This window comes from Hypomesus nipponensis, chromosome 3, assembly GCF_054491055.1.
Source record: "Hypomesus nipponensis isolate SF chromosome 3, ASM5449105v1, whole genome shotgun sequence".
Classification (NCBI taxonomy): domain Eukaryota; kingdom Metazoa; phylum Chordata; class Actinopteri; order Osmeriformes; family Osmeridae; genus Hypomesus; species Hypomesus nipponensis.
Window position 1 is genome coordinate 14,814,671 of NC_140363.1, and position 26,080 is coordinate 14,840,750.

A 26,080-nucleotide genomic window follows, 5' to 3' on the forward strand; every position below is an offset into this window, starting at 1 on the left:
ACGGCCTTGGACTAGTTTGGTGTCAGTCCATTTTTAAGAGAACTTGTTTGACTGTCCTGTATTTTGGGGTAGTTATTAGGCCTCAGGTGCCACTGTCAGGGTCATTCACTACAGCCCGGTAGCTAACAGCAGGTAACCTCTCTCTGTCTGGGAGGCATGTTTGTTTCGGCTGTTGCTATTTCTGGTGCCGCCGGCCCCGGGCCGTGCGCCGCTGCAGTCTGTGTGAGTAGTGAGGTGCAGTGGGCTGCTGTGGTTTAAATACATGTCCTCCTAAACATCTGCTGCCCGGGGGCCATAACTCAGGCTGACACTAAAGAGGAGCGGGCTGTTTGGTCTGGAGCCGACCCTTGTTATTCCAGTCTGCAGAGGAAGAGCGGGAGGGGAGGGATGGATGGAGGGAGCGGGGATCGGGGAGCGGCGGTCCTGAGTCGCAGACGGTGGTGTTCGGGTGAGGGTTAAGAAAATGGAGTGAGGGTCAGACTGAGGACTGGGGATATCGAAGTGCCGTGTACAGTCATGTTGGACACGTGTGTTTACGATGTTGAAATGTAGAATTTCTGCTACTGGCTGGTAGCAGAAGAGCTATGGGAGATGTGTTCAGGGATGGATGGATAGCAGACTCTGGGGATGGATGGATGGATGGATGGATGGATAGATGGAGAGGGATGGATGGAGAGGAGAGGGTAGGGATGGATGGATAGCAGACCGTGAGGATGGATGGACAGACCGATCGTAGGATAGGAGAGGGTAAGGATGGATAGCAGACCGTGAGGATGGATGGACAGACCGATCGTAGGATAGGAGAGGGTAAGGATGGATGGATAGCAGACCGTAAGGATGGATGGATAGACAGATGGATGGAGAGGGGAGCCGGGAGGCGCGGCGACTTGTCAGGGGGCCAGCATCATGGTTTACATTCCTGGAGGGAGTCCCGTCAAACCCTGAACAGAACACACAGGCCTTACAAAAGCACTGGGAGAACCCTGACAGAGACGGAGAGAGACCATCAGTCGTTTCTGGCTGTTAGTTTGTTTATCCTGTCTGTCCACTGCTGTGTCTGTCTGTCTGACTGTCTGTCTGACTGTCTGTTTCTCTCTGTGTCTGTCTGCCATACATTAGAAGCCCAGTTCCTCCTGGGAAGTTTTAAAGAATGCTAACAAGGTTTGCGTCCTCATTTCTCCGAAGACCTGTGTTTGTACGTGCTGTGGAAGGAGCCAGCTCTTAAAACAACCTAATCAACTCTACCTCTCCTAAGAAAAAAAGCGTTCCATTTCCCCATCCTAAGGACGACGCGTGTCCGGAGAGCGGCGTTTAAACGAGACGTGTGTGCGATCTGTGGGACGCACGGCGGTTTGGCTCCAGAGCTCCCGTTTCCTGGCTGTCTGTGACGCAGGGCAGACACAGACATACTGGGCATGCACACCACCTGACTCACTCACAGTGTGTGTGTGCGCATGCCTGTGTGTCTCTGCACGGCCCCGTCCACATGCGTGTATGGATACCACCGCGCCCCTGTGTGTCTACCCACGTGTGTGTGTGTGTGTGTGTGTGTGTGTGTGTGTGTGTGTGTGTGTGTGGGGGCTGTAATGTATTGTAAGTGATTCATCCTCCCTCTCCTCAGTGGAAGCGTGTAGAGCAGGAGCTCCGGCTGGTCAGAGAGCAGAGCCAGACTTCAGCAAACAGCAGCAGCAGCAGACACCTCGCTGAAGACCACCACCAGGGACGTGCTCGCAAGGTACACTGGCCCCCCCCCTCCCACCCCCCTCCCACCCTTCTACCCTGTCACCTCGATGCCCCCCCCCCTTCCCGTCTTTAATTTAGAGCCCATGGACCTCTACAACACCCCCCTCTAAACGCATTGTCTCGTACTCCCCCAACCCCACCTCTCCGTGTCCTCCTCTCCAAGCCCCGCCCCCATGCTGGCTTCCTCCTCCAGGTCTGTGTATGGAGGTCTGCTGTGTGTGTACATTACCATGCCAACCCTAGAGGTGGTGTTTGCCAACAACACCGTATTCAAACATGGACGCCTCCACATGCACAGGGTCGTATTTGGATACCAGCCTTCATAAGCCCACCCTGCCCCAACACACACGCTCATGCAAACCAACCAACCAACCAACTCTCTCTCTCTCTCTCATATTACATGAATGATTGTCTTGTTTATTCAGGGTTTATTTCCGTGTAGAATCCCAGACTGACCTCTGACCTTCAGCAGAGATGATCAGATGGGGGTGCCTCGGTGACTCACTGAATAGAGCGAGTACCACGTAGCCTATGGCCTGAATGCAAGGGCCATGGTTCGATTCCAGCCCGGGCCATTTCCTTATCTCTCTCGCCTACATTTCCTGTAGCTCCTCAAGCTCGTCAGCTCTGAACACGTCGACCAATCAGCTGACGGAGAGGCTGGCCTAGCAGGCAAACATGTCAGCCGAAAGGGCTAACACCGCAGGCTGGTTTGACACTGCTCGACAGGATAGATTTGTGATGACGGATAGAAGAAGTTGTATGGAAATGTCCTTGTCATTACACATGAAACGGGTCCCTGGTATGTGACGGTCATGGTGACCTAGTCATGTGACCTGGTCATGTGACCTGGTCATGTGACCTGGTCATGTGACCTGGTCATGTGGCCTAGTCATGTGGCCTAGTCATGTGGTCAGCATGTGGCATGTCCTCTGTGTTCCTGTCTCCTCCAGTGCCTGCTAGCAATCACACTCCTCATCTCACCAGGCCGCCTTCACTGCCTTATTAAGAAATATATTACATTTTGTTATTAATGTAGCACTCGGTTTTTCTATAAATCCCCTTAATTATAGATTGACTCCTGGGATTTACGGCGTCCGGGTTTTTAATTTAGACTGGAAAGCGAACAGCTGTCAGAAAAATTAGTCAACAGTAGCCGAGAACAGATCCTCCAAAACAATTTAAAACTGAACGGGTCTCCTCTAATCAAATTACATTTCACTCTTAAAGAAATAAAACTGAGAAGAAAATCTGCCGGAAAGAGTTGTGTGAAGTGAGAGATGTCTAAAAGTGGCTTTTGGTGGGTGTAAGATTTATCCGCCGAAATATTATTACAAGTTATTTTCCATTTTATTTGAGGATTTAAATTAGTCACTAGGACGCTGAATAGTGGTTGCTGTGTTTGTAAGAATGACCAATATGTGTTCAATAATAATTATTATCACCAGGACATTCCTTCTTTATCCAGACTGGTTTGTTACAAATGTAAATATTGATGTATTATTTCCATGAGTCAATGTCATACCTCTGTATTTACCATCATGTTTTTGGTCAATTTCCAACCCATCACCTCATCAGCCTGTGGTTAGATTGTGAACTGCTAACATTGACTCAGTCTTTCATCTAAAACCATGTGTGCGTCTTCGGCACTAAAAGACGTTTCTGACTTTATGGCCCTCTGAAATTGGCCAGGGTGAAGGGGGAAGGCTGGGGTTGAGAGGAGAGGTCTGGGGGTGCAGGAGAGGCTGAGAGGAGCAGGGGGGGTGGGAGGGAGGGAGGGAGGGAGGAAGGGAGGGAGGGGGAGGGGAGGTGGAGGACCTGGTGAAGTGTCCTTCAGACCCAGGTCATCTGGAGTGGCCTGTTGTATTGGTCTGGTGTAAGAGCTGCCCCAGCTCTGAACCACCTGTGTTTGCTCACCAGCTTTTCGCTGGAGCACTGACGGATCCTCTTTGTGTTGTGTGTGTGTCTGTGTGTCAGTGTGTGTGTGAGAGAGAGTTTTTTTTATATCAACAGTAAGTAAAAACTGTTTGCTTTTGTATGTTTAGACACAAATCGAATGTGAAGTTTAATGGTTTTGGTTTGCCTGATTTAGTCGATTGATTATTTCAGTTGGATAAAATAAGAGAAAATCCAAGTGAAATAGAATTAAGATGGGTTTAGTGCGGTTTGTGTGGATTTAGGCTGCGTCTGGATCCTCCCTCAGTGTGTTCTGAATGGAGTTGTGTTGTCTACTGTGTACTTCTGCCTGCATGACAGGTATGTGCTCCCACTCCCTCTCTCTCCTTCTCTCTCAGTCTCTCTCTATCAGGTTCATTATCTCCTGGGTTTACAACCCCAGTGTGATGGATGATTAGCAGCAGGTGATTTAGACCCACATTGTGCGGGGAGGGGGGGGGGGGGGGGTGTAGACCATATGTAGGTGTTTGTTCAACTGCTCTATGGAGTTGCCTCACCGGTTATGAAATGTGGATTAACAATCAGTCAAACCAAGAAATTAACCTAATGACGGCTAGCTTGACTGCTTCTGTCAACAACCTTTGATGATACTGGATGGACTGCCGTTGTTTTTGTGTCGTTATACGTTTGTATCAAACAGATTTCCGCTGAAAATGGTATTCCTCTCATCTCCAGTTTCAGTTCACTATGTAGTGATCCCACTGTAAATATGCTCTCCATCTGGACATCCCAAAGGCACCAGGCAGCAGGTAGGCACCAGTCTGGTCCCAGCAGTCTGGTCCCAGTGCCTCCGGGCACTACCCATCCCTGCCAGTCTGCCATCTCTCTGGGGTTCCACATCACAAACAGCCCAGCTGCAGGCTTTACTTGATCATCCTTCTGTAGAGAGACTGAAATGCCAGCCCCCCCCCCCACTCCCTCCCTGACTGCCAGCCTGCCTGTCGCCCTCTGTCCCTTCAGTTGCCCCTGGTCCCCCCACCCCCACTGACCCCCGCGTCTAAAAGGTCACCCCCACAACCCACCCCCCTCAACCACACACACAGACCCCCCCCCCCCTCATCCCATCAGGTTAACCAGCTACTTTGTGAACCTAATTTGGATATTATTCTAATGAATGCTGATAGAATACATATGATTAAAAGGAACAGTCTTTGAAGTGGTGCTGCCTTCCCGGTTGGAGAAAAGTACATATTGACTGTAGAGGTTGGCTCTCTTTTTGATGTTCTCTTTGACTGGGAGACCTTGGGGCTGGGGTAATTGGGACTGAGGTGGAGGAGATGGGGAGGCTGGGCTTGCCACCACTACACACAGAGGACGAGAGACTCCATCACTCTCGCTTCATCCTAACGCCCGAACGAATGCGTCGGCAGAAAACACAGGATGCCATGCTGGATGCTAAGAGGACGACTGGCTCGCTGCCTCGATGAGATGGGGAGATGGCAGCCCCAGCCCACAGGACATCCCCGTCTGCAGTCTGACTACATGCACATTTAGTCATTTAGCAGACGCTCTTATCCAGAGCGACGTACAGTAAGTACAGGGACATTCCCCCTGAGGGAAGTGCACTGCCGCACTTCCATTTGGCACTGCCGGAAATCAAACCGGCGACCTTCAGATGACTAACCCGATTCCCTAACCGCTCAGCCACCTGACTAGACACAAGTCTTGGCGTGTCCTTCACGCCAGGGGTCTCTCTCCGTCTGATTGGACATGAAACCCCTTTCAAGCGTCTGTTGTGTGCGGCCCCGGGTCGGGGCCTCAGAAACACAAACACCTCCATCCTCGTTCCCATCAACGCTGCAGCAGTTGAGTCTACACGCTTCCAGAGGGCGCAGGGCCGCGGGGGGTTTACATGTGTATGTTGGCGGCTTCAGTGTGGTTGTGGTTGTGTCAGTGGGGTACTGGTGCCGTGGCCTCCGGTGAGTCCATGTTATGTTACAGTGTGTAATGTTATGTTACCATATGTCATGTTATGATACAGCCGGAGAGAAAATCCAAAGGCCTCCTCAACAGCCTCTCTGTAGGTGCGCCCTCTAGCTGACCCCGCCACACACACACACACACACACACACACACACAGTCCTCCATTCGCTCCCCAGGGTCTATCAGTCAGGTGTTAACAGTGCGGCCCTGGCTGTGTGTTTGTCTTCACGTCCTCCTCCTCCTATTGTCCTCTCCTCTCCCAGCTGCCAGGACACGGCAGACCTTCATTACAGCTGTTAATCTTCTCAACGCGCCCTTCATTACTGCGGCTGCTTTACCAGCATCCACCTCCTCTCCTCTCTTCTCTTCTTCTTTTCTCTACTCTACTCCTCTGTTCTCTACTCTATTGTACTCTACTCTCATCGGTTCTCCTCTCTTCAACTCTACTGTACGCTCATGTCATTGACTGTGTCATGTCTCGTGTGTCTCAGGAGCAGCTGGATGCGGTCCAGAGAGAGAGAGACAGGGCTCTGGAACACAGCCAACGCCTGGAGGAGGAGCTTCAAGCCCTACGCACCTATCAGAGGTCAGACACACTGCTCCCCATGCTCCGCCGTCCCGTGACACACACCTACTTCCCCTCTAACTGCACATACAGGTCCTCTTTTAGAGAGGTGAGACTGCCACTTCCTCAAGACTCCTGTGAGAGAACTTTACAGTGGACACAAAGTACAAAGCAATAACACTTCCCCATTAGAGAACATTGTTTACCTTCCCCAGGTGAGCCAGCTGCCTCCTCTATGGGAGTACGTGCACTCTCAGTACCAACGTCTGTATTCACTGATAAGGGGTAGGCTAGGGTGATGCATAGTGCTGGGAACAAATAATCAAATCCGCTGTAAAGGTCAGTGTTTGAGAGGCTTTGAGAGAACAGGGAATCTTGCGGAATCAGTTATTGTTGGTGGATAGTTGAGTGTAATTGACTGTGATGTAAGGTGTCATTGTTTTGCCCGTTATTCATTGGCCAGTTTACAGAGCATCGTGATCGCCGAGTGTCACCGCCTCTGCTCATTCACTCCCCCTCTCCACCCCTCACCCCCTCTCCCCTCGGTACCCACCCCCCCTTCCCTCTCTTCACCCTCCCCCTCTCCCCCCAACCCCCTCCACTGAGGGAGTCAGAAAACCTAGCCCCGTTTGAACGTATTAATAAAGGCTGGCGCGCGGCGCTGCAGTTCAGCTCTGGCCCTTATTAAAAAGGCCTGGGAGACATGTTAGGTGCTGCCTGCTTCTCCCGCTCTCTGCAGGGATATGAAGACCTGAGGCTGGGACGCCCAGCAGCTGTTTGCTTTGGTGTGGCAGGCTAGGCGAAGGGCCCCAAATTAGGTCACGGAACTTCAATTGAAATGAATTTAAAGGAAATGAATGAAGATGATGTAATGAAAAAGGGGGAAGATGAAGGGCTGTTGATTTGGATTTTGTTTTTGTCTTCCCTTGATAGTTGTTTTGCCTTTTTTGTTCAGCTGTGTAAGATCTAAGAAACATGGTTAAGCAAACATTGGAGCTCCTCTCCAGGAATGCTTCCCACTCCACAGACTGTCCTCCATCAACACCTGTTTGCCATTGGCTCATCTAGTGGCCAATCTGGTTTGGTGACTTCCTACATCCTCTTCAGTTAGGTCACATCCTGGTGTTGTAGTCCTCTTCCCAGAACTCATCTGCATAGTAGACCTTAAGAGGAAAGTAGGCTTGTGTTCTCCACAGGATCATCGAAGCAAGGCAGAACTGTGTTGCCGTTGCATACCGCAGAAATTAGCTTGCTAGATTTCAACAGTGCTGGGAATATCATGATAAACCCTTTGGGTGAAATACTTTTCACCCATGGTTACCTGCAGGAGAATGTGTTGCATTCACCCAGAGAATCTGTGATGTAGGAGTGTTAAAAGGAGAGATCAGTACAGGGAAAGACGTAGAACACTAGCACTTTGAAATTTGTTTCAAATGTAAAGTGCGTTACAAATAAAATCTATTATTATTATTATTATTATTAGAAGGAAAGGCAGAGAGAGAATGAGTTGTGCATGGGACGTGTGTGTGTGTGTGTGTGTCTGTCTGCGTGTGTGTGTGCGTGTGAGAGTGTGTGTGTGTCTGTGCGTGTGAGAGTGTGTGTGTGTGTGTGTGTGTGTGAGGTCCTGCCCCTGGTCCTGTGGAGCCAGACCTTTCTGTTGGGTGGGATCCTCCAGTCCAACAAAGGCTGGGAGAGATAGCTCAGGGTGTTTACTCTGAGGATTCACACACACACACACACACACACCCTCCTTTGTGTCGCCTGGACAACACACAGAACCAGTCACATGAAAGGAGAAAAAGAGACGTAGAGAAGAATGAGAAAAGCAGCCGCCACAAAAAGATACCCCAAACTCAAGACAAGAACGAGTGCTCTGCTCATGGTGGGGGGGGGTGTTTAGGGAAACCCCTGTTGATTAAAAAGCAAAAATAGAGAGCTCTTTACTAGATCAGCCAGACTGGGTTGCTGTTTAATGGGTTGTCATTGGCCTTGGTCTGCAGTAGACAGGGCATGGCAGAGGGATGGGGGGGATTGGGCCTTTGAGGAACAGCCAATAAGGGAGGGAGTCAGGCAGTCGGCCAGCTATCAACCAGCCGGCAAGTATACATAGTCAACCAGTCAGTCGACGCACAAACTAGTTAGTCAGTGTGTCAGTTAAGTAATCATTCAGCTAGTCAACCATCCAACCAACCACCATCCTAGTCAGTTCTTAAGTGTGCTAGATGATGTGTGAGATGTTAATGTTCCAGTCGTCACTGAGATGACTGATTCTTCAACTATCCAACCGATCAGTCAGCCCGACCAGTCAGTCAGTCCAGCTCCCTAGAGACAGGCCGTTAGCACTGAGTTAACTGGATCTCAAGTGGTGGAGGCAGTCAGCCACTTCAGTCAGTCCCTCCAGTCCTGGCGCTGGGCAGGTCCCTGTGGAACAGACTTAGCACAGAGATGACTGCTTCTCCACTTAACACCTAGAATTCAATAGTGATTAGCAGCCATCCTGGCTGGGCGGAGAGGGTGCAGATGAGCCCTCGACAGACCTGCTCCTGTGGAGCTGTGCTGGGGTCCGGGAGAGACTCATGTCCACGTGAACCAGACCTTGTTCAACATGGCAGACTGAGGTATTAGTCCTTATTTAAAGATCATTAGACGTATTTGTATCAGTTGTATTAGGGTTTTTATAGATACTCTACATATATATATATATATATATATATATATATATATATATATATATATATATATATATATATATATATATATATATATATATATATATATATATATATATGGGGAGGGGAGGGGGGGGGGGGATCATTGTACCTTTTCTATTACAGCAGCCAAAGCTGAAAGCAGTTCATAAAAATATATTAAATACATAGTTTACGTTTACTACTGTCTGAGAGCTAGCCGGTTTCCCTATCTGTGCAGGCCAATACATTGGCAGGATTTTGTGTGAGCCCCTCCCAGCAAGTCTGTTCCTCAGAGAGCCTGAGACAGGAACTGCTATTAGAGCTCCCAGCACCCAGGCAAACCCCTGCCTAAATAGCTTTGTGCTCCTCCATGCTGGAGGCAGGAGGAGGTGCTCAGGGTTTAGGACTGCACGGAAAACGTTACGAAAGCAGGCGAAACCCGCGAGAGAGGATCAGAGCGGCTCTCCGTCCAATGCAGCCCTTCCGACATGTTTTTACCTCCAGTCCTAGCCAACTATGAACATGGATGTACCCAACTCTCAAACCAGACCTGGGCTAGTTACATCTCCGCTTAGGACGAGCTTCACCGCTCTGACCGTTAACAAACCACAACACTTCTGAGGTGCACCTTATTTGTCTTCGAGTTTTCTTTTTACTGGTTACACTAAACCGAGGTGCAGCAGGCTGTAATACGTGCCAGCCCTGGGCTTGACGCAGCCCTGTGTGAACCAGGGTGTGTGTGCAGAGGCAGGCTGGTTAGACACAGCTCTGCGGAGCGGTTATCTGATGAAAGAGGTTGATGTTTAACAATGGACCATGATGAGTGGTTCCTTCCCCAACTAGAGCAGGACGGTCAGTTTCACACACACAGAAACACCATATATTCTCAATCTGTCTGCTTCTCTCCCTTTCTCTCCCTTTCTCACTCTCCCACAGTCACGTAAGAGTTCAGGTGTGAAGATAAGAGTCGACGCGCGGTGCCATTAGCAGTGCAATCTGGCGTTGTCCCTTTATGACAGAGGAGTCGTTGGGAGTTGGCTGTTGTGCCCTCAGATAAAGAAAATTATATGGGACATACAATATATCACTGATCTCTCTCGTTCACCCTATCTGTGTCTGTCTATCTCACACTCCTTCTCTCCTGTCATCCCCTTTTCCCCTTAACTTTACTACTTTCTCTTCCCCTATGTCTATAGAAATAAGATAGTTAGTGTAAGTAGCATAAATACATACATTACATACACATTTACTGATGGGTTGCATATACCAACTTTTAGAGACTTCATGGGTGGGGGGGGGGGGGGGCTGATACAGTTCCTGAATATCCCTGGCTAGGTTAGCTATTCTTTTTATCTTGATAAACAAGTCAGCATGGCCAACAGATGATATCTCTCAGCCTCCTGCCTCCAGCCTCCTGGCTTCATCCCGGTCCTCATGCAGGTTCTCAGTAAATGTGACGTAATTCTCCTTGGAAGTCTGATTATCCAATGAATTCATCTAAATGTGTGATTAGGGGAATTTTACACGTGAAGCATTTGTTTTCATAAAACTACTACATGATAGTATAATATAATCTGGTAACACTTTAGATGAGCTCACCAAATTCATAATTTATTAACCAATTTGTTACTTATTAGTTAACGGTTTGTTCACTATTAGTTATTTGTTGTTCATACAAAATGTATCATTCGAAAAGCATTAGTAAAGCTAAACCCTAACCAAAATGTAAACCCTTAACCTAAACTCTAGCCCTAAACCCGAACCCTAACCCTAACTATGTGAACAAATGCTTTACTAATGATACATTTTGTATAAACAATAAATAACTAATGGTGAACAAACTGTTAACTAATAGGTAACAAATTGGTTAATAAATTATGAATTTGGTGAGCTCATCTAAAGTGTTACCTATAATCTTAATAATAATTCTCAGTAATCGGGGTGTTGTGAGTGTAAACACAGTGAATCTACAGTCCCCTGGCTGGGCTGTTTTTGACCTCCCTCAGGCATTGGACGCCAACCTCCCTCCGATATGTTTACCTTTCATTAGAACAAGCACACATTCGCACACGCACGCGCACACGCACGGAGCTTTACAACTGCACTTCCTCTCACCTATCAATATCCCATCGGTATTGATTACCTTTAGGTTCCATTGGAGGAGAACAAGGCAAAGCCCCTGACCCGCCTCAAACTCATTAGCGGCACCGTGGCTGAAGACGATGATGGATATGATGTTGAGCAGTGTGCACACAGGGACCTGCAGGTCTACCTGGGTCATTAGTCATGATTAGCCTGTCAACAGAGCTGGCCACTGCAACGACAGCCTGTCAACTCAGTCATCAACAGCTGCTTAAACGATTCGTATGTTGATGATCAAACCTCAGGTCTTGCGTTCTAAGGTTGTTGTTTTTTGTTTTTTTCTTGCTAAAACCAGATTCATGCATTTATTTTTTTATGATGTCCTCTATTTATATTGTGGATGATGATTTCTGTGTGTTATTTCTGTAGGGTCAATATTAATGCTGTGGAATTACTAGCTCTGATCTAAATTGAGGAGTGGTAATGACTCTTTGGTCTGTGGAGAGATGGATAAGAGAGAGAGAGGAGGAGGAGAGAAGGCTAGAGAAAAGATTGAGGTTAAGAGGTAGAAACTCATTACCCTAGCTCATTTTAATCAGAGTGCAAGTGAGACCTCTTTTCAAATATATTTTTCAATCAGTCATCTATAGGGCATCTTATGTGATTGTCCCAAAATATGCAGTGAAGTTGGTTTGGATTAATAAAGTCACTCTCTGGTGGATATCCATGGTTACAGTGAAGGATACTGTACATATTAATTGGAAGAAGAAAAAATAATAATATACAGTATACAATATACATGATTCATGATGACAATAACCCCTCATGGATAGATCAGTAGTGTTTCAGTTGTAATAACAGTAAGCTACCATTGATATTATCCAGTCATTTAAAAGATAACAAGACATCAGATGATTCTTCCTTCACAGCCAAAGCACTTTTTTGAGTTCTCATTTGACTGTTCTTTCTGTCTCTTTCTCTATATCTGCTTGCTCACTCTCTGTGGCACAATCCCACCTCTCTCTCCTCTCTCTCTCGCTCTCTCTCTTTCTCTCTCTCTCTCGCTCTCTCTCTCTCTAATGTATTCCTGTGACATTCAGTGGTCTTATTGCCTACAGTTATTGTGTCTTGTATCTGGGCTGTGTTTGAATATGAAGCTGCTCTCTCTGCTATGGGCTGTTGATACAGAGAAACGCTGTCCTCTGTCAGGTAAACTGGAGTCAGGCTCTGTGTGATTCAGGTCAAGCTGTCTGTCTTGTTTGTGTAAAGAGGCGTGTGTCCAGCCACAGGCGTTTAGTTAGGGAGCAAACCAGGCCTGCTTAGAGTCTGCACAGTGTGTCCTTTTGCCTGGCAGTATCAGTACATTCTCATTTAAACAAGATAACCTATATCAGAGGATCTTCCAGTATTTCTACACATAACATTTTTTTTATTTTTTTTATCTCACCCCCCTCCAACTGTCTCCTCTCCCCAGCCTGCACCAGTCGCAGTGTGACCCCCGCCAGTCTGGCTCCTCCCTCAGCTCGCCCTCGCTCCCGACCCCCAGGGCTGACCAGACCCTGGTGCCCAGGGACGCCTCCTCTCCCCTGGGCAGCCTGGCCCAGCCTGCCCCCCTTCTGGCCCAGCTCCAGCAGATGGCCACCGAGCAGCACAGCACCCAGGTCCTGCTGCAGCGGAGCCAGCAGGCTGAGAGGGAGGCCAATGAGAGGGTCCAGAAGTGAGTAACAAAAATATAGCGGGTTAGGGTTCAGCCAATACTGAAGATGACACCTGCTTGCGTCCTTTCCTTCTTTGCTGAGCATTTCTAAACTTAAGATGGAATAGCCAGACCAATCCACAACAATACCCCACTGGGTATAGCTCTCAGTGGTCGAGCATTTGGCTTCGAATGATGAGGTTGCTGGTTCAAATCCTCCCTTCGCCCCGTATATATCGCTTTGAATAAAAGCGTCTGAATGAACACATGATTGGTCCGCACTATAGCCGTGAATCGGTGACCCCTGACCTCCAGCCTGACTCCCCTTCATCTCCCGCCTCGGCGCCCCAAGCATGACCCCATAACCACTACCCATGCTCCCCCTCACCCACTCTTCTATGGTCGTTTTGTGTTCGGATTGGGGCTGCACCCCCAAACTTACCCCCCCCCACACACACACACACACACATACACAAACCCACACTTTTCACTAACCCCAGTCCCATCCCATCCTCTCCTTGCCCCCCAGGCCCCCTCCTCACCTCCCAGCCACATCCCTGCCATAGCAACTCTTCTGCCCCACCAGCCCAGCCTCCCCCCCCCCCCTCCACCCAGTACTCTGGGGCTCCACACCCTAAACAAACAACACTGGTCCCACTCATCTGTTTGCCTGCTGAATTACCGGGGGGAGGGATGGGATGAAGAATGAGGGGGGGTGGGCAGTTCTCACCACTGCGAAGCTCCACACACATGCACATATACATATATAAACCACACAAAAACACACACTCGACCCTCTCTCTGTCTCTTTCTGTCCAGACCTCTCCTCCTTTCTCTCCATCATTTGGCTGGTTTCTCCGAAAGGGGCCTGTCACTTTGGGGAGGTCGGTAGCGGGCAGTTGTGGAGGGGGTATAAGGAGGGGTCGTGGAGAGGGTGCAGCCAGTGACGGGGTAGGTACCAGGTGGCCGGCTGGCGATAGAGGAGTGGAGGGGGTTGAGTTCAGAGAAGCTGTGATCAGAGCCCTCACACTCGACTGCTAGCTGACCCTGCATGGGCCACCCTGGTCCTGAGATAGGGAGGACGAACGGACGGGGGGGTGGCAGAGAGAGAGAGGATGTGGGTGGGTTATAGGGGGTGGGCAGGTAGGTTGGGTTTGTGTGGTGGGGGAGGGGGGGGGAGAGACTGTGGGAATCCACTCTGACGTGAGCCCTGTCACACAGTAGTGTGAGAGGAATGTAGGGGGGGGGGGGGGGTGAATACAAACGCGCACACACTCACATGCAGACGCGCACACACACATACACACACCCTCGCTCTTTCTCTCTTCCACACACACTCTTAATCTCACCCTCGTACACTCCCGCACACTTTGTCTCACAAACACACTCGCAGTCATCCTCTCTATATCTCTCTTTCTCTCTCTGGAACACACACCTCCAGTCCAGGTCAATCCTGCCAGAGGAAGCAGAGAGGCGTCCCAGAATGTGGCACCTCAGTGCGGGCGCTGCTGCTCCTCTGACAGGCCCGCTCGCTGGATGTCTAATGGATTCTGGAGCACACTTGGCCATGGAGGACAAAGACGGCTTTCATTGAGTTGAAGAGGGCAGAAGGAGAGGGGAGGGGAAGTAAAGGAGAGGAAGGGTGAGGAGAGAAGATGTAGAGAGGAGATGGGAGTAAGGGAGAAGAGATCAATGTAGGGAGGAGAGGAGAGGAGAGAAGATGTAGGGAGAGCAGAGGAAGGGAGAGAAGAAAAGAGGTAAACAGGAGCTCAGAAGACAGAAGGACAGCTAAAGGCCACTACCTCTGGTTTCTGTCTGATGCTGTCATGTTGCGGATGTTACAAATGAGTGGAAGAGTAAAGTATTTTACCCCTTGGCATGAGGCAGAACATCCCTCTACCAGCAAGTGTCTGTTCGATGTCTCTGCTCTACGTCAAAGATGCTGTTGTTTAGAAATTAATGCAAGCTGCGTGTTTACTGGGTTTTATTGCAGCTATAATTGTTGGTTTTGGGACACTGTGAATTCTTAATCAGGATTTATGTTTTCGCTGGCTCCTCCCTTGCGTGTGTGTCCGGGTTTACCCAGCAGTCTCTGTCAACACCAACGTCCCAAATCCCCACCACCAACACCTCGCACCTCGGACACACACACACACGGACACATATCACAAAACACACACGTACACACGCACAAACACACAGATTAATGACACGCAATTGCTGAAAACACACTGATTGTGCAAACGTGACAGAGAAGCTAATGCATATATTTAGAAACTGGGTATGTGTGTGTTTGTGTGTGTGTGTGTGTGTGTGAGAGAGAGAGAGAGTAGGCAGGGAAGTCCGATCTCTTGATCATGTGAACCAGTACAGTGTTTGCGTATGTGTCAGTGAGTTTGAGACTGTGTGCATGGCCTGAACATTTAGTCTCACTGACCTTTCCTAAACATGCACAAGCCTTTCGGACTTATTTTCTGTCCCCCTTACTAACGTGGCAATAAACACACAAAATAGGCACACAAAACAAACTGACTTCATACATCTAGTACGCAGAGTGCTAGACAAACAGATAACCTGCCTGTATACAAAAGGTACTATAACCATCCTCACAACTAACTTATAATTTGTAGACAAATTCATATTGAGATCTTTTAAACAATTTTAAAATCTCGGCCCTGAGAATGGAAGACATTTTTTCATATTCTTGATGCTTATCACAGGAAAAGTGTTATGAGCCTTCCCCACTGTGTCCCATCCGTTTCCATATTTCTATATCTGGGTATCACCAGTGAGCTGGAGTCGCAGTAGAGAGAGGGATAAGATGCTCAGCCCGCCAGCTCTAAGTCCTGCCTCCATTGCAGAGGGCTCTGTGTTCCCGGACTCAGATGCAGCTTTCCTCTCTAATTTCATTCACAGCGGGAGGGTTTCCACCGTTAAGTGCACCAAAGTTTTTAGATTTCACGGAAAAGATCTGTTTGCACACGAACAGGAAAACTTCCCTGGCCGACAGATCGCTCCCCGCCAATTATGAAGACATTAGGGTTTTTTAATTTGGTTCGCTCACTGCTCAGTCTGTTCTCGTCCTCCAGTAGGAGGGGTCAACTTCCTCTCCTCCATATTATTTCCTTCTCTTCCGTTCCTTCCCATCCTCCCCTCTTAGCAAGGGGCACTCCTGAGAATCCCATTTCACTGGGATTTAGGCTGCTTATGATTTCCTTCATGTGATATGATCATGGAATTCTTTTGTCATTGAGAGAGATAAATGCTCTCAAGTCGTGTGAAATGGGATCTGATTTAGCGTTAACGAAGAGAGCATTCTGGGCCCACAGTAAAGCCTGCCCCGCCCCCCCCCCCCCCCGCCCCCCCTCAGTATCTCACACCTGAGCTCAGGGCCCCAGATTCCTCCTCAGCCAGATTGCGGCTGAGGATGATGCATGCTGTTTCAAAACTCATAACGGAATCTAAATATATAAATATATATTTACGCGTATTAAATGTCTAAATTCATATTTAGCCTGGTGATATATTTTAAATGTCAGTGCATCTGATGTGGTAAGTGAGCGAAGTTAAAATTAGACTGTAGCTTGGAGGCTGGAGGCTGCTCCTGGCCGTTTTGGCTGACCTCTCCTGTCTCGTTTGCACAGGGCCCAAATAAAAGGCAGTAATGTTTCCTCTCTCCCTCCGTCGCCCAGCCCAGCCCCTCGCTCTCTCTCCACGCATTCCTCCCATCCATCAATTCCCTCGCTTTTTTCCAGACTTTCAGGGAATCGTTTGCTTTCCTTGTTCACCATTAGGACACCCTGAGAGTCCCTCCACCACTGCAGCACTGGACACTGAAGCCTGTCAAAGAGAGAGAGAGAGAGAGAGAGAGAAGGCGAGAGGGAGGGCAAGAGGAAGAATAACATGGTTGTATTTAAGGATGTGTGCGGAGGGGTTTGGCCAAGCTGCTGGTGTCTGCTGGGCACCAAGTGGCCTCTGTGTCCTGCTTCAGTCTCACTGCCTTCCACAAGTACCTCCTTGTCTTAGAGTGTATACTAAATAAACTCCTCATCTTTAGTGTGTGTACTACCTGTACCCCTAATGTTAGGGTGCTCCTGTTGTTGCCTCCTTGTCCTTCTCCTCATCCTCTTCCTGGAGTTTGTACGGTTCGAAAGAAAGCATTATATTAATCGTCTTCTTCCCCTCCTTCTCTTTTCCCTTCTCTGGTCCCTCTTCTCGCCCTCGGCAGGTTGGAGCGGCTGGTGGAGGTCTTGAGGAAAAAGGTTGGGACGGGGACCGTCCGCACAGTGATCTAAAGTGTTTGGGTGTTGGGGTGGGATGGGGGGGGGTGGGGGAGCTGTCACTTTGGTCCAGACTGTAGCAACCTGACTGTGGGCTGCACATCTGGGGAGCAGGCAGTCCTGGTCAGAGCGTTTAGGGCTGAACAAACAGCCGGCCCTAACTGGGCAAACAGTCGTTAGAAGTGCTACTCTCAAGGCCCCATTTCAGACCCTTGCTCCAACCCCACCGTCAATGTTTAACCACTTGGTTGTTGTTGTTATCTGCCACAGCTATTTTTTTCTCTTTCCCTCTCTCTGGGCACACTTTGAAATCAGTGGTTTAAATTTTTTTTTTTTTTTTTTTCATGTTGTATTCCTTTTTTTTTTTTTGCATTTTCTTGGTCAGTCTGAGTTGAAGGATGGGGGCTTTGGTCTTATTATTATTGGTATACTTTTTTATTGTTGTTTTCAGATGATCAGCAAATGTTTTTGGATATGCTGGTTGCAGAGCTCTACAGTATACTGCCTTTGGTATATTCTTCCAATTCAGTGTTTTCAAACTAGGTTACATCATGAGTGTTTTACACATTTGTATTTTAACACAATTGTATTTGGTCAACAATTACTACTCTGTTTTATGGACCGACTTTCATTTGTTTGTGGTATATATCATGTAATATGTTGAATAAAAACACGTAGATAATATTATTATTCAATATGTAACAATCAAACTATATATATCTATTCAGTGTTCAAATATAGGTTGTATGATTAATTATTTCAAGCGTTTTGTGTCATTTTAAAGCAGTATTTCGTTTAGGGTTTTTGGGTGTCTCTTATATCTGGTCTGATAATTGCCTATCCCTGTTCCTAATCGAAGTTAAAACTGTTCTAGCGCTGTTATTTATTGAGGGTTCTGCTCTGAACCTGTGCTAATTTGGAGCATGTCTTAAAGAGAGAGGGAAGAAAACGACACTACCTCGGATATTAATTTTGTAAGATCCATATGACAAACCTGTCTAAATTGCACAAAGTTATCTTCCTTGCTCTCTCCCACGGACTTAATACTTTCCAGATGAAATATTAACTTTTTAGAACTCTAAAAAGAAGGTCAAAGTATATCATGTATTTTGGTAACTTCTTCTCGTGCACGTCAATTTTGTGTGAAACGATCCGCATGTGTAGGGCATAAGGTCTTCAGGGGAACTGGGGTTCAATGGGGTTCGACAATCTGCTGTTGTGCAATAAAACGTTTTAAAATCCATTGTACAGATTCTGTTGAATGGACATTGCGTGCCTGCTATTACATGTTGAAACTTTTGATTGAGCCTACATACCAGCCCTCTCCCACCTCCTTAGCCTACACTTCGCACGCTGATAATTTACAAACATTGCAGGCCAGAGATCGGACGACATTTACAGCTGTCCACACACCCAACAATCATATTAGCAGCCTTTACTTTTCCTCTTTGATTTGTTGTTGTGTTTCTACCTCGCGAGTTCTACTTTCTCTGTAGGCCTAGTCCTTAAATTAATTTGACATGGCCGCGCGGAGATTGTATGGGCGACCCACAATCGATTATCTGGCCAACTTTTGAAATGTGTTCATTTCACCGATGTCTTCCAGTTGCGGTATACTGGAGACAGGAGGCCTTGTCTGGGCGGGACTTGCTGCTGTGATGCCCTCCCCTTCGTTAAGGCCTGACACTGACAAGCTTGTCGATTCCTTGCGCGCTGGTATCCGTGGAGATCTCACAACTTGGGTGTCCTCGCGCTTAATCCCACTAGGTCCTCCCAATGTATGTTTCTCCGTCAGATAATCCGCCTTGTTCTAAATACGTTGGCTAAATCTTCCACTTTGTTGAAATCTGAAAACTTTTGATATTCAGTTATCCTCAGACAATCAGTCTATGGAAGGCATAGGCATCATTGATTCGTCAATAAAAAAAAAAAACTTAATGTGGACTTGTCTGTTTTTATTACTTTTACACCAGTAATGTAATTTCGCTATATTTGACCTTATATATATTTGACCTTAATTATTGGTTTGGCTATGTTTAAAATGTCCCCCACCCGCTATAAACGCGTGCATAGAAGAATCCAATTTATCCATTTTGAAAAACGATTCTGAGAGGACCACGAAAGTACTTTTAAACGTTTTAATTAAGTGTTCCAGCGGGCAGTGGCTTGAAAGACCTGCAGTAGAAAACCATTGCTGGCCTGGCCCTGTTGCTATAACGACTCCAAATATTCCTTTTCAATAGCGCACTTTCCACCTTGGAAGACATTTTTGTCAATTTCGCCTTAACGAATAGCCTACAATTTGTACTGGCCTACACCTAGACCAAAAATGTAACATGGGGCAGTAAAGCAAACTTTTTAATAGCATCAATACATTGTTGAATTCAGAGAGAATATACTTTGAAAATGGAGGCTATTTACTCAGACGTCATTGTCTTATCACTATGTTTCGTCAATGTGTAACAAAGCACATCAAAAATGTTGAGCCAATTAAAACAGTTGAATAACTGCACTTATTCCCAGTCTCTACAGGTCTTGCCACGAGCGGGCTATTCATTTCTATCAGCATTTGTTTGTGTGGACTTTTCCGTTAACTTAACAACAACCCCAGTCCCTCTCTCTGGCCTCCGGCAGGTTTTAATGAAGACAGAGCGTGATCCACAGGCAGGCGAGACCCGGGACCACCAACCTGACTTAGACGATGCATATTAGGGGCTCTCAAAGCCCTAATAAAGTTCTTCCGTATAATTTTTAATGGAAAACCAGCTGCTTTTAAAGCTGATTTCGGATAGAGATCTCTCCCTCTTCTCTCCCGCACCCTTTGAAAGCCCCCTTCTTTTCTTTCGTCTCTGAATCTGAAGGGGTATTGCTTTGCTCTTTTCGTTGGCCAAGCACAATTGTGTTATTGGAGATAATTAATTCAATCCCCATCAAAAGGTATTAGACGCGCCTTGGGCCTGTAGTAGCTTTCTAAACTGAGAATGAAAGGAGAAAGAAGAAAGGTCTACGGGTAGGCTAGCTGATGGCCGCTTTTGATGTAAAGGAGATGGCGCATTGTTGTCGAAATTGTAGTCCATACGGCTGAAGAAAGCGCCACCGCTATTGATGGGGTAACGAGAAATGCCACATGAGTTGGGGAAGCAAGACCCTGCTGAAACCACCGGGCACACTGCCCGCTGATAACATATGTCACACATTAATAAAGGTTGGTCAACTTCAACTGATCGGGACTATTTATTGTGAGGAGTTGCAGAACCAGTTTAGAAGTCTAAATCAAATAGTGAACAGATCATTAATAGGGTCTCTATGCAAAGGTTAATAACACAAACTTGTAAATTGCAATGTAATTGCCTGCAATAATAATGACAGTCAGCAACAATAATGTCCTATGGACCTAAAACGAATACACCTAACAAGATCCTAATAATAGGCCTAACAAATAACTGATTGTAAAACTGGCCATTATCGTAATCTTAATATAAACAACTGCTTATTGCCTGAAAAACTAGTCTTAGTAAAATTACCTTCAGGCGCTATGGTTTTAAAAGGACCCTTACAAATCCATTACGTTATTTTCCTGAATTAATTTAAGGCTATTTTTACAAGGTCGTATGCTGAGAGTGCAGATAGCTCACATAAATGTAGCATTACAGACAATACTTTAAAGCAAATGTTTTATTTCTACTTCTCCAAGGACAATAGTCCACTTTGAGTGACCGATAAGAGTTCGATCCTCTCAACCGATGAACACCACACGGAGTAGCCTAGGCTACTACAGCCAGATTGAGTCGCCGTGTCCCTTGCTGTTTCACTGTCGTCGGTGAAAAGGTTGCCTCCATACTGAAACGCGCTCTGCAGAGCCTTTCCCAACAGCTGGGTAAACTAATGAACAAGATCTTTGTTCAAAGTTCAACGATTTCCTCATAGAAACGCGGAGCCGTTTCGAAATCGCAAACCACATTTTATGCAACACACCTATGCGTGGACAATATAGCCTATATATAGATTTGTTCATTTATATGTAAATATATATATATATATTTGTGATGTATGTGTTTTGTGTGATTAAAGTATGTCTATTTAAAATGTAAACAAACCACAATGCTCCTAAAATATGTTTGTTGGCAGGTGGAATGTTGAGAGCAAAAAATGAAATGCCAGATATGGCCTTGGAATCTGTGAGACCACAGCCAATATAGTATCCCTCAAATAGGCTTCTCACTGGAATGTTGTTGATCATTAAACACTATAATCTTATCAAATTATGTGATTTGGGACGTGAGATCGAAATCGTGTTAAAAGTGGTTCACTTATTACGTAATTGAATGTGCCAATTGACTTTTTTTTTTTTTATCCCTCAATTGGAAATATGAATTAATTGTGTATTATAGGCCTGTTTTATTTTCAATATATAAATAATAATATTATTATTAATAACACTACTGTGAATGATATATGATCAGACCATAACCAAGCCCATATGCTATAACATTGTACGGGTAGTATCCCAGGATATCCCATATCAGTTTACATGATAAACGTTTAGCCAATTTTTATATATTGAAGTCTAAGTTTAGCTAAAGAAAACTGATTTTGTCTGTCATTTAACTTCAGTTCATCTAAACATTGCATTTGTTTTTATCTGCATTACGCAATGGGCAGGTGCATTGGAGTCGGATTGACCTGCATGTATATAATTTATGTATTTATATTTATTAGTATTATCAAATATTTTTCTAAATAAATATATGCCTATTCCTCGCTTGAACAACATTAGCGCACGCTAATTGAAGTAATCTTTAATTTGACAAGTTGTGTTGAAAGCAGAGAGTACATCCTTTACTCTCCTCGATTTTACGACACTCAACTCCACTCTCCATTTTATTTGCGCTTCGGGGGGCAATTACATGATAATTAAACACATTTCACGGTTACTCAGCCAAAATGTGTGTCTGCAAAATACCACGATCAAAGTGAAATCTGTTCAGGTTCACGAGCCCATCATGTAGGTTACGGTTAACAAAAAAGATGCTTTGGCCTTTCTCTGATATTGTTGAAAATCCATTTACAACACGCCCGCGTCTTTTTTGAAGGAGGGCTTTGCGGCTATATTTCTGTTAGATTTGGCTTTGCTCAGGCTCATTGATCAACCGCGTCGACTCAAGCGTGAGTCAGAAGACTTAAGAGTCTGACAGACAGGATTTTATCATTATTATGAAAATCACAAATCACCATTTACAATTAATCATAATTTAATCATTAATAATGTAATAATAATAAAGCAGAGGATTTATAAAATATATAATTATTTTACCTTTACGCATTTAGGATTGAACAATATTAGACAAGGATGCAAAGCAGCTATTGTCTATACTGGGTTATAGCCTATTATGTTGTACCAAACTTTAATAAAACGCAGTACAATGTGACGTTTTACCAATAATAATAAACTTGTAAGACATATAACAAAGCAATCGCATTGTTCCAGAGCCATGTCATTTTACACATTTGCATGTTGTGCGTTAAAATAGGGTAAACTCAAATTAACATAAATGATTAAAACAATCAGGGAATAAATTATAATAGTTTTATTTGAAAATTAACAAGAATAAGTTAAGAACATGCAGATTCATCAAAACCAACAGGGAGAGACAAAACGTTGACAAAGGCTGCACATACAAACCACCCATTCTCCGGCTACCACAAACCACTGGACCATCGTTTCTGAAGAAACACGTCTTTATTCAGAATGCATTTCCAGGTTGATTAAAGAACGTAGTATACAAGACTGGGTTGGACATATGTTTGTCAGATGTGTGGCAAACGAAAGCGGTGCGTAAAATGACAACATCCATATCAAAAAGTAGGCCTATGTCAGGGACAGCGGGTATCTCAGCGCGCGGGTTACCTGTGTCACCTATTGGTTCTCATTCATGCACATTGTAACACATGGACATATATTCATAGTTTGAGACTACAAGTTTGGGGGTAATACAACATTATTTTACAGGCTCAAAATTGTTTTAAATACACTAGCAATGATTTACAACTGGATATACAATCATTCAATGGTAACACTTTACAGGCCTATTGTATTTTAGGCTACTCATACACATTCTTCTTATACATTAAAGTAACAGTCCTTATGCACCAAGTGCATGCAAAAATAAGATAAATGTTTTTTTTTCTGTCGTCCTTTTGTCAAGCAAGAAATGAGAGAGTATACTAAGAGGTGTTGAGAACGGGTCTGGAATACACACCTTGATAGTATGACGCCTCTAGTGCGGACGGGTCCATGCTTGCTCTGCCGGCCATAGACGCGCTGCCGAGAGGGAGACTGGAGGACATCCCTGAGCCGTATGAGGAGTATTGCAAAGCTTGCTCGTAGGCTTTCAAGTCCAGTTTGTGCTGTTGCTCTGAAGATGACATTAAATTATTAATTGAGAACGGGTGATTGAAGGAGTAATGGGGGTCCCCTTTTAGATGCAGCTGAGACTCGTGCGCCATCGAGTGCGGAGGTAAAGGGAGAGAGGAGAGGGAAGTAGCTGAGTTGGTGGTTGGATGGATCGGTGGGCCGCTGTTTTTTAGGTCCGAAGCGCTGGAAGTGCTCCGATGGTCCATACCGTGAGGGCTGGATGACTGGTTGGAGGTGGAGAGAGAGTTTGAGTCCATGTGCCCAGACTTGGTGTTGGAGCTGTCGCTCTGAGGCGAGCTGGAACCACCAGATGGGTCTTTCCTATCCCCCTTACTCGACGATAACTTTTTATCACATTTAAACCGCTTTTGTCTTCGGAGGTAACAGCCATTTTCAAACATATTTCCAGAGTCAGGGTGCAGCGCCCAGTACGAGCCTTTTCCGGGTTTATCCGGTGACCTAGAGACTTTGACAAAGCAGTCGTTAAAGGACAGGGAATGCCGTATGGAATTCTGCCACCTCTGCTGGTTCTGTCTGTAGTAAGGAAACAAGTCCATGATCCACTGGTAGATCTCGCTCAAGGTGAGCATCTTGCTTGGCGCCTGCTGTATAGCCATCGTTATGAGGGAGATGTACGAATACGGTGGCTTGGCGTGAGGGTAGCTTCTCCGGAACGATTTGTTGTCCCGGGCCCGGTTGAGAGTAGGCTGGCTATAGGACATAGGGCTCATGGTCGGACTCATGCTGGCGTACGGGTTAAGAGCGTTCATCGAGGCCTGCTGGGCCGACATAGCGCTCATGTTGGGGCTCAGAGCTGTGCCCATGGTCGATACCCCTCCACCCATCCCATTCATTGCGCCGGGGCCATTTGGGGGCATCCCGGACATGGTTCCTGGGCTCAGTCCGGCCCCGAGACCTGGGTTGGCGTAGGACATGTTGAATGAACTGGATGTCATATTTCCACTTGTAGACATACTCATGTAGCTGTTCATAGTGTTCATAGAACCCAGCCCCGCGTTCATGCCGCTGTTAGTCATCGGTGAATAGACCTAAAATCGGATAGAAAAATGTGTTATTCAGATAGGCTATTCAGATGACAATGACTGTGATTATGTTTTATTTTCTGACAAATAGAATTGTATTAAAATGTAATCGATGTAACATAATCGGACACGTTCACAGTTGAACCGTTTGATGTGAAAGTACCAAAAGTCGTTACAATAAATCAAACACAGAATTATATTCAACATCAAACGATAAGCATTTATTCCCAACTAAGTACAATTTCAGTTGTAAACTGTGGTAAATAGACTATCCACGCTAAACAGGGTCAGATCACAGTCAAATATTCCTTCATTGTATTCGTGGAATCTGGTGCTGCCACTGAAGCCATAGAATCAGGTTAACGTTTAAGAGATAAAGACTGCAATCTATGTCTTGTTCCTTGCGCAAACACACAGGTCAACCAAAGTGCATTATCTTTTAGGGTCAAACAAACGCTTGAAATTAGACCGTGAGCATCCCGATCCAACAGTAACTTTATTGCAACGTGGAATTGAAACCAACTCGCCTGACTGCATGCAGGCTGGGTCTACTCTTGAGGCCGCATCCTATTTAAAACCTACGTGCATTATTTATTTTGTTTCAAGACATATGGTTATATTTACATGCTTTGTTATGTGGAAAGTTTCTGAACCAATTGGTACATTGTTAAACCCCCAATAGTGCGTTCACTGCTGCCTTCAGGCAGGATTAGAGTTCTCATTTTGGAGAAATCTACCCAAACTATATTAAGCAACAATATCACCCCCAAATAAACACCTCTTCCTATAATAAATAACATAAATGCAACGTCCACCTAGGAACGCTAAATTTAAACACATAGTTTTCAAAACACATTTACAGAACACAAATATTCGAACTTATTATTTAATTGTTTACCAAATGTAATAAAACTATGGGACACCAACCTCTTGTGCGTCATTGTAGTAACTGCTCCAATCTGGGGTATCGTGACCTTCCATCTTCACAGTGCCCAGCATTCTGGTCGGGATCCGCAAGGCGTCAACATGCAGCTCCGCAGAACCCAAGTTTAGCAGAAAAATTTATCCAGAACAACGCAGCTCTCTGACTGGCTGGCTGCTGGAGGGCTAAAGAGTAAAGTGTGGAGATGTTGAATGCAGCGTGACCTGTAGTGTAGAGCTTTCCCTCTGCTGTTACGTCGAGGGTACAACCCACTTTCAGTGTTGGTTTCACTGGCTTTTTCTCCCTCAGCTGCAGGCTCGCGTCACACCTCACTTCATGTTCTTAGCAACCGCGTCTTTGGTGAAATAGCCAAAATGAAGACAAAAGTTTTTTTTTCCTCCCTGAAAGATGTAAACAAGGGCAACTATAAAACTACATTTTAAAGAGATCAAACATGCATTGATTACTGGACACTTGGGCTACGCATTCCATCTTAATATAGCCTCGATAAGCCTATTAATTTCGAGGAGCAGCCTGCGTAAAATTGCCCATGTAACATGTCACACAAAGGACTGTTGAAATACCATGGTGAAAGAAATTACTGTACGTCAAAGCATGTCTTTGGATTCAAGAAAGCGCGCGTCCTGCAAATATTTCTTAGGTGACACAAATACTAGTTCAAATACATTTATAAGAATCTATGAAAAGTCCCACTCATTACAGATCGTGCTAATAATAATAACAAAATAACAATAAATGTTAATA

General features: G+C 45.8%; 2 protein-coding genes across 3 annotated transcripts in view; one reads left to right on the forward strand and one right to left on the reverse strand.

The window, feature by feature from the left end:
- mipol1 (mirror-image polydactyly 1) overlaps positions 1-16,962 on the forward strand; it is a 44,530-nt gene extending 27,568 nt beyond the window's left edge. For both annotated transcript variants that reach the window (XM_084678622.1, XM_084678615.1), the window contains exons 12-15: positions 1,622-1,735; positions 6,114-6,208; positions 12,434-12,676; positions 16,884-16,962. In XM_084678622.1, the coding sequence (XP_084534748.1) occupies positions 1,622-1,735; positions 6,114-6,208; positions 12,434-12,676; positions 16,884-16,950 (519 nt within the window). In that variant the 3' untranslated portion in view covers positions 16,951-16,962. The remainder of the gene's footprint in view (positions 1-1,621; positions 1,736-6,113; positions 6,209-12,433; positions 12,677-16,883) is intronic.
- A 5,546-nt stretch (positions 16,963-22,508) lies between these two features.
- On the reverse strand, positions 22,509-25,490 carry foxa1 (forkhead box A1). Its single transcript, XM_084678629.1, has 2 exons — positions 25,321-25,490; positions 22,509-24,399 (listed from the first exon to the last, which is right to left on the reverse strand). Exons 1-2 carry the CDS (start codon positions 25,390-25,392, stop codon positions 23,161-23,163), a joined length of 1,311 nt encoding a protein of 436 aa, XP_084534755.1. The 5' UTR covers positions 25,393-25,490; the 3' UTR covers positions 22,509-23,160.
- Between the last annotated feature and the right edge of the window lie 590 nt (positions 25,491-26,080).

Bases quoted from the DNA above. Each gene is read 5' to 3' on its own strand.
- foxa1 (XM_084678629.1), bottom strand. From the start codon at position 25,392: ATGCTGGGCACTGTGAAGATGGAAGGTCACGATACCCCAGATTGGAGC. The intron at 24,400-25,320 runs GTTGGTGTCCCA...ATCCGATTTTAG, and splicing joins ACTACAATGACGCACAAGAG to GTCTATTCACCGATGACTAA.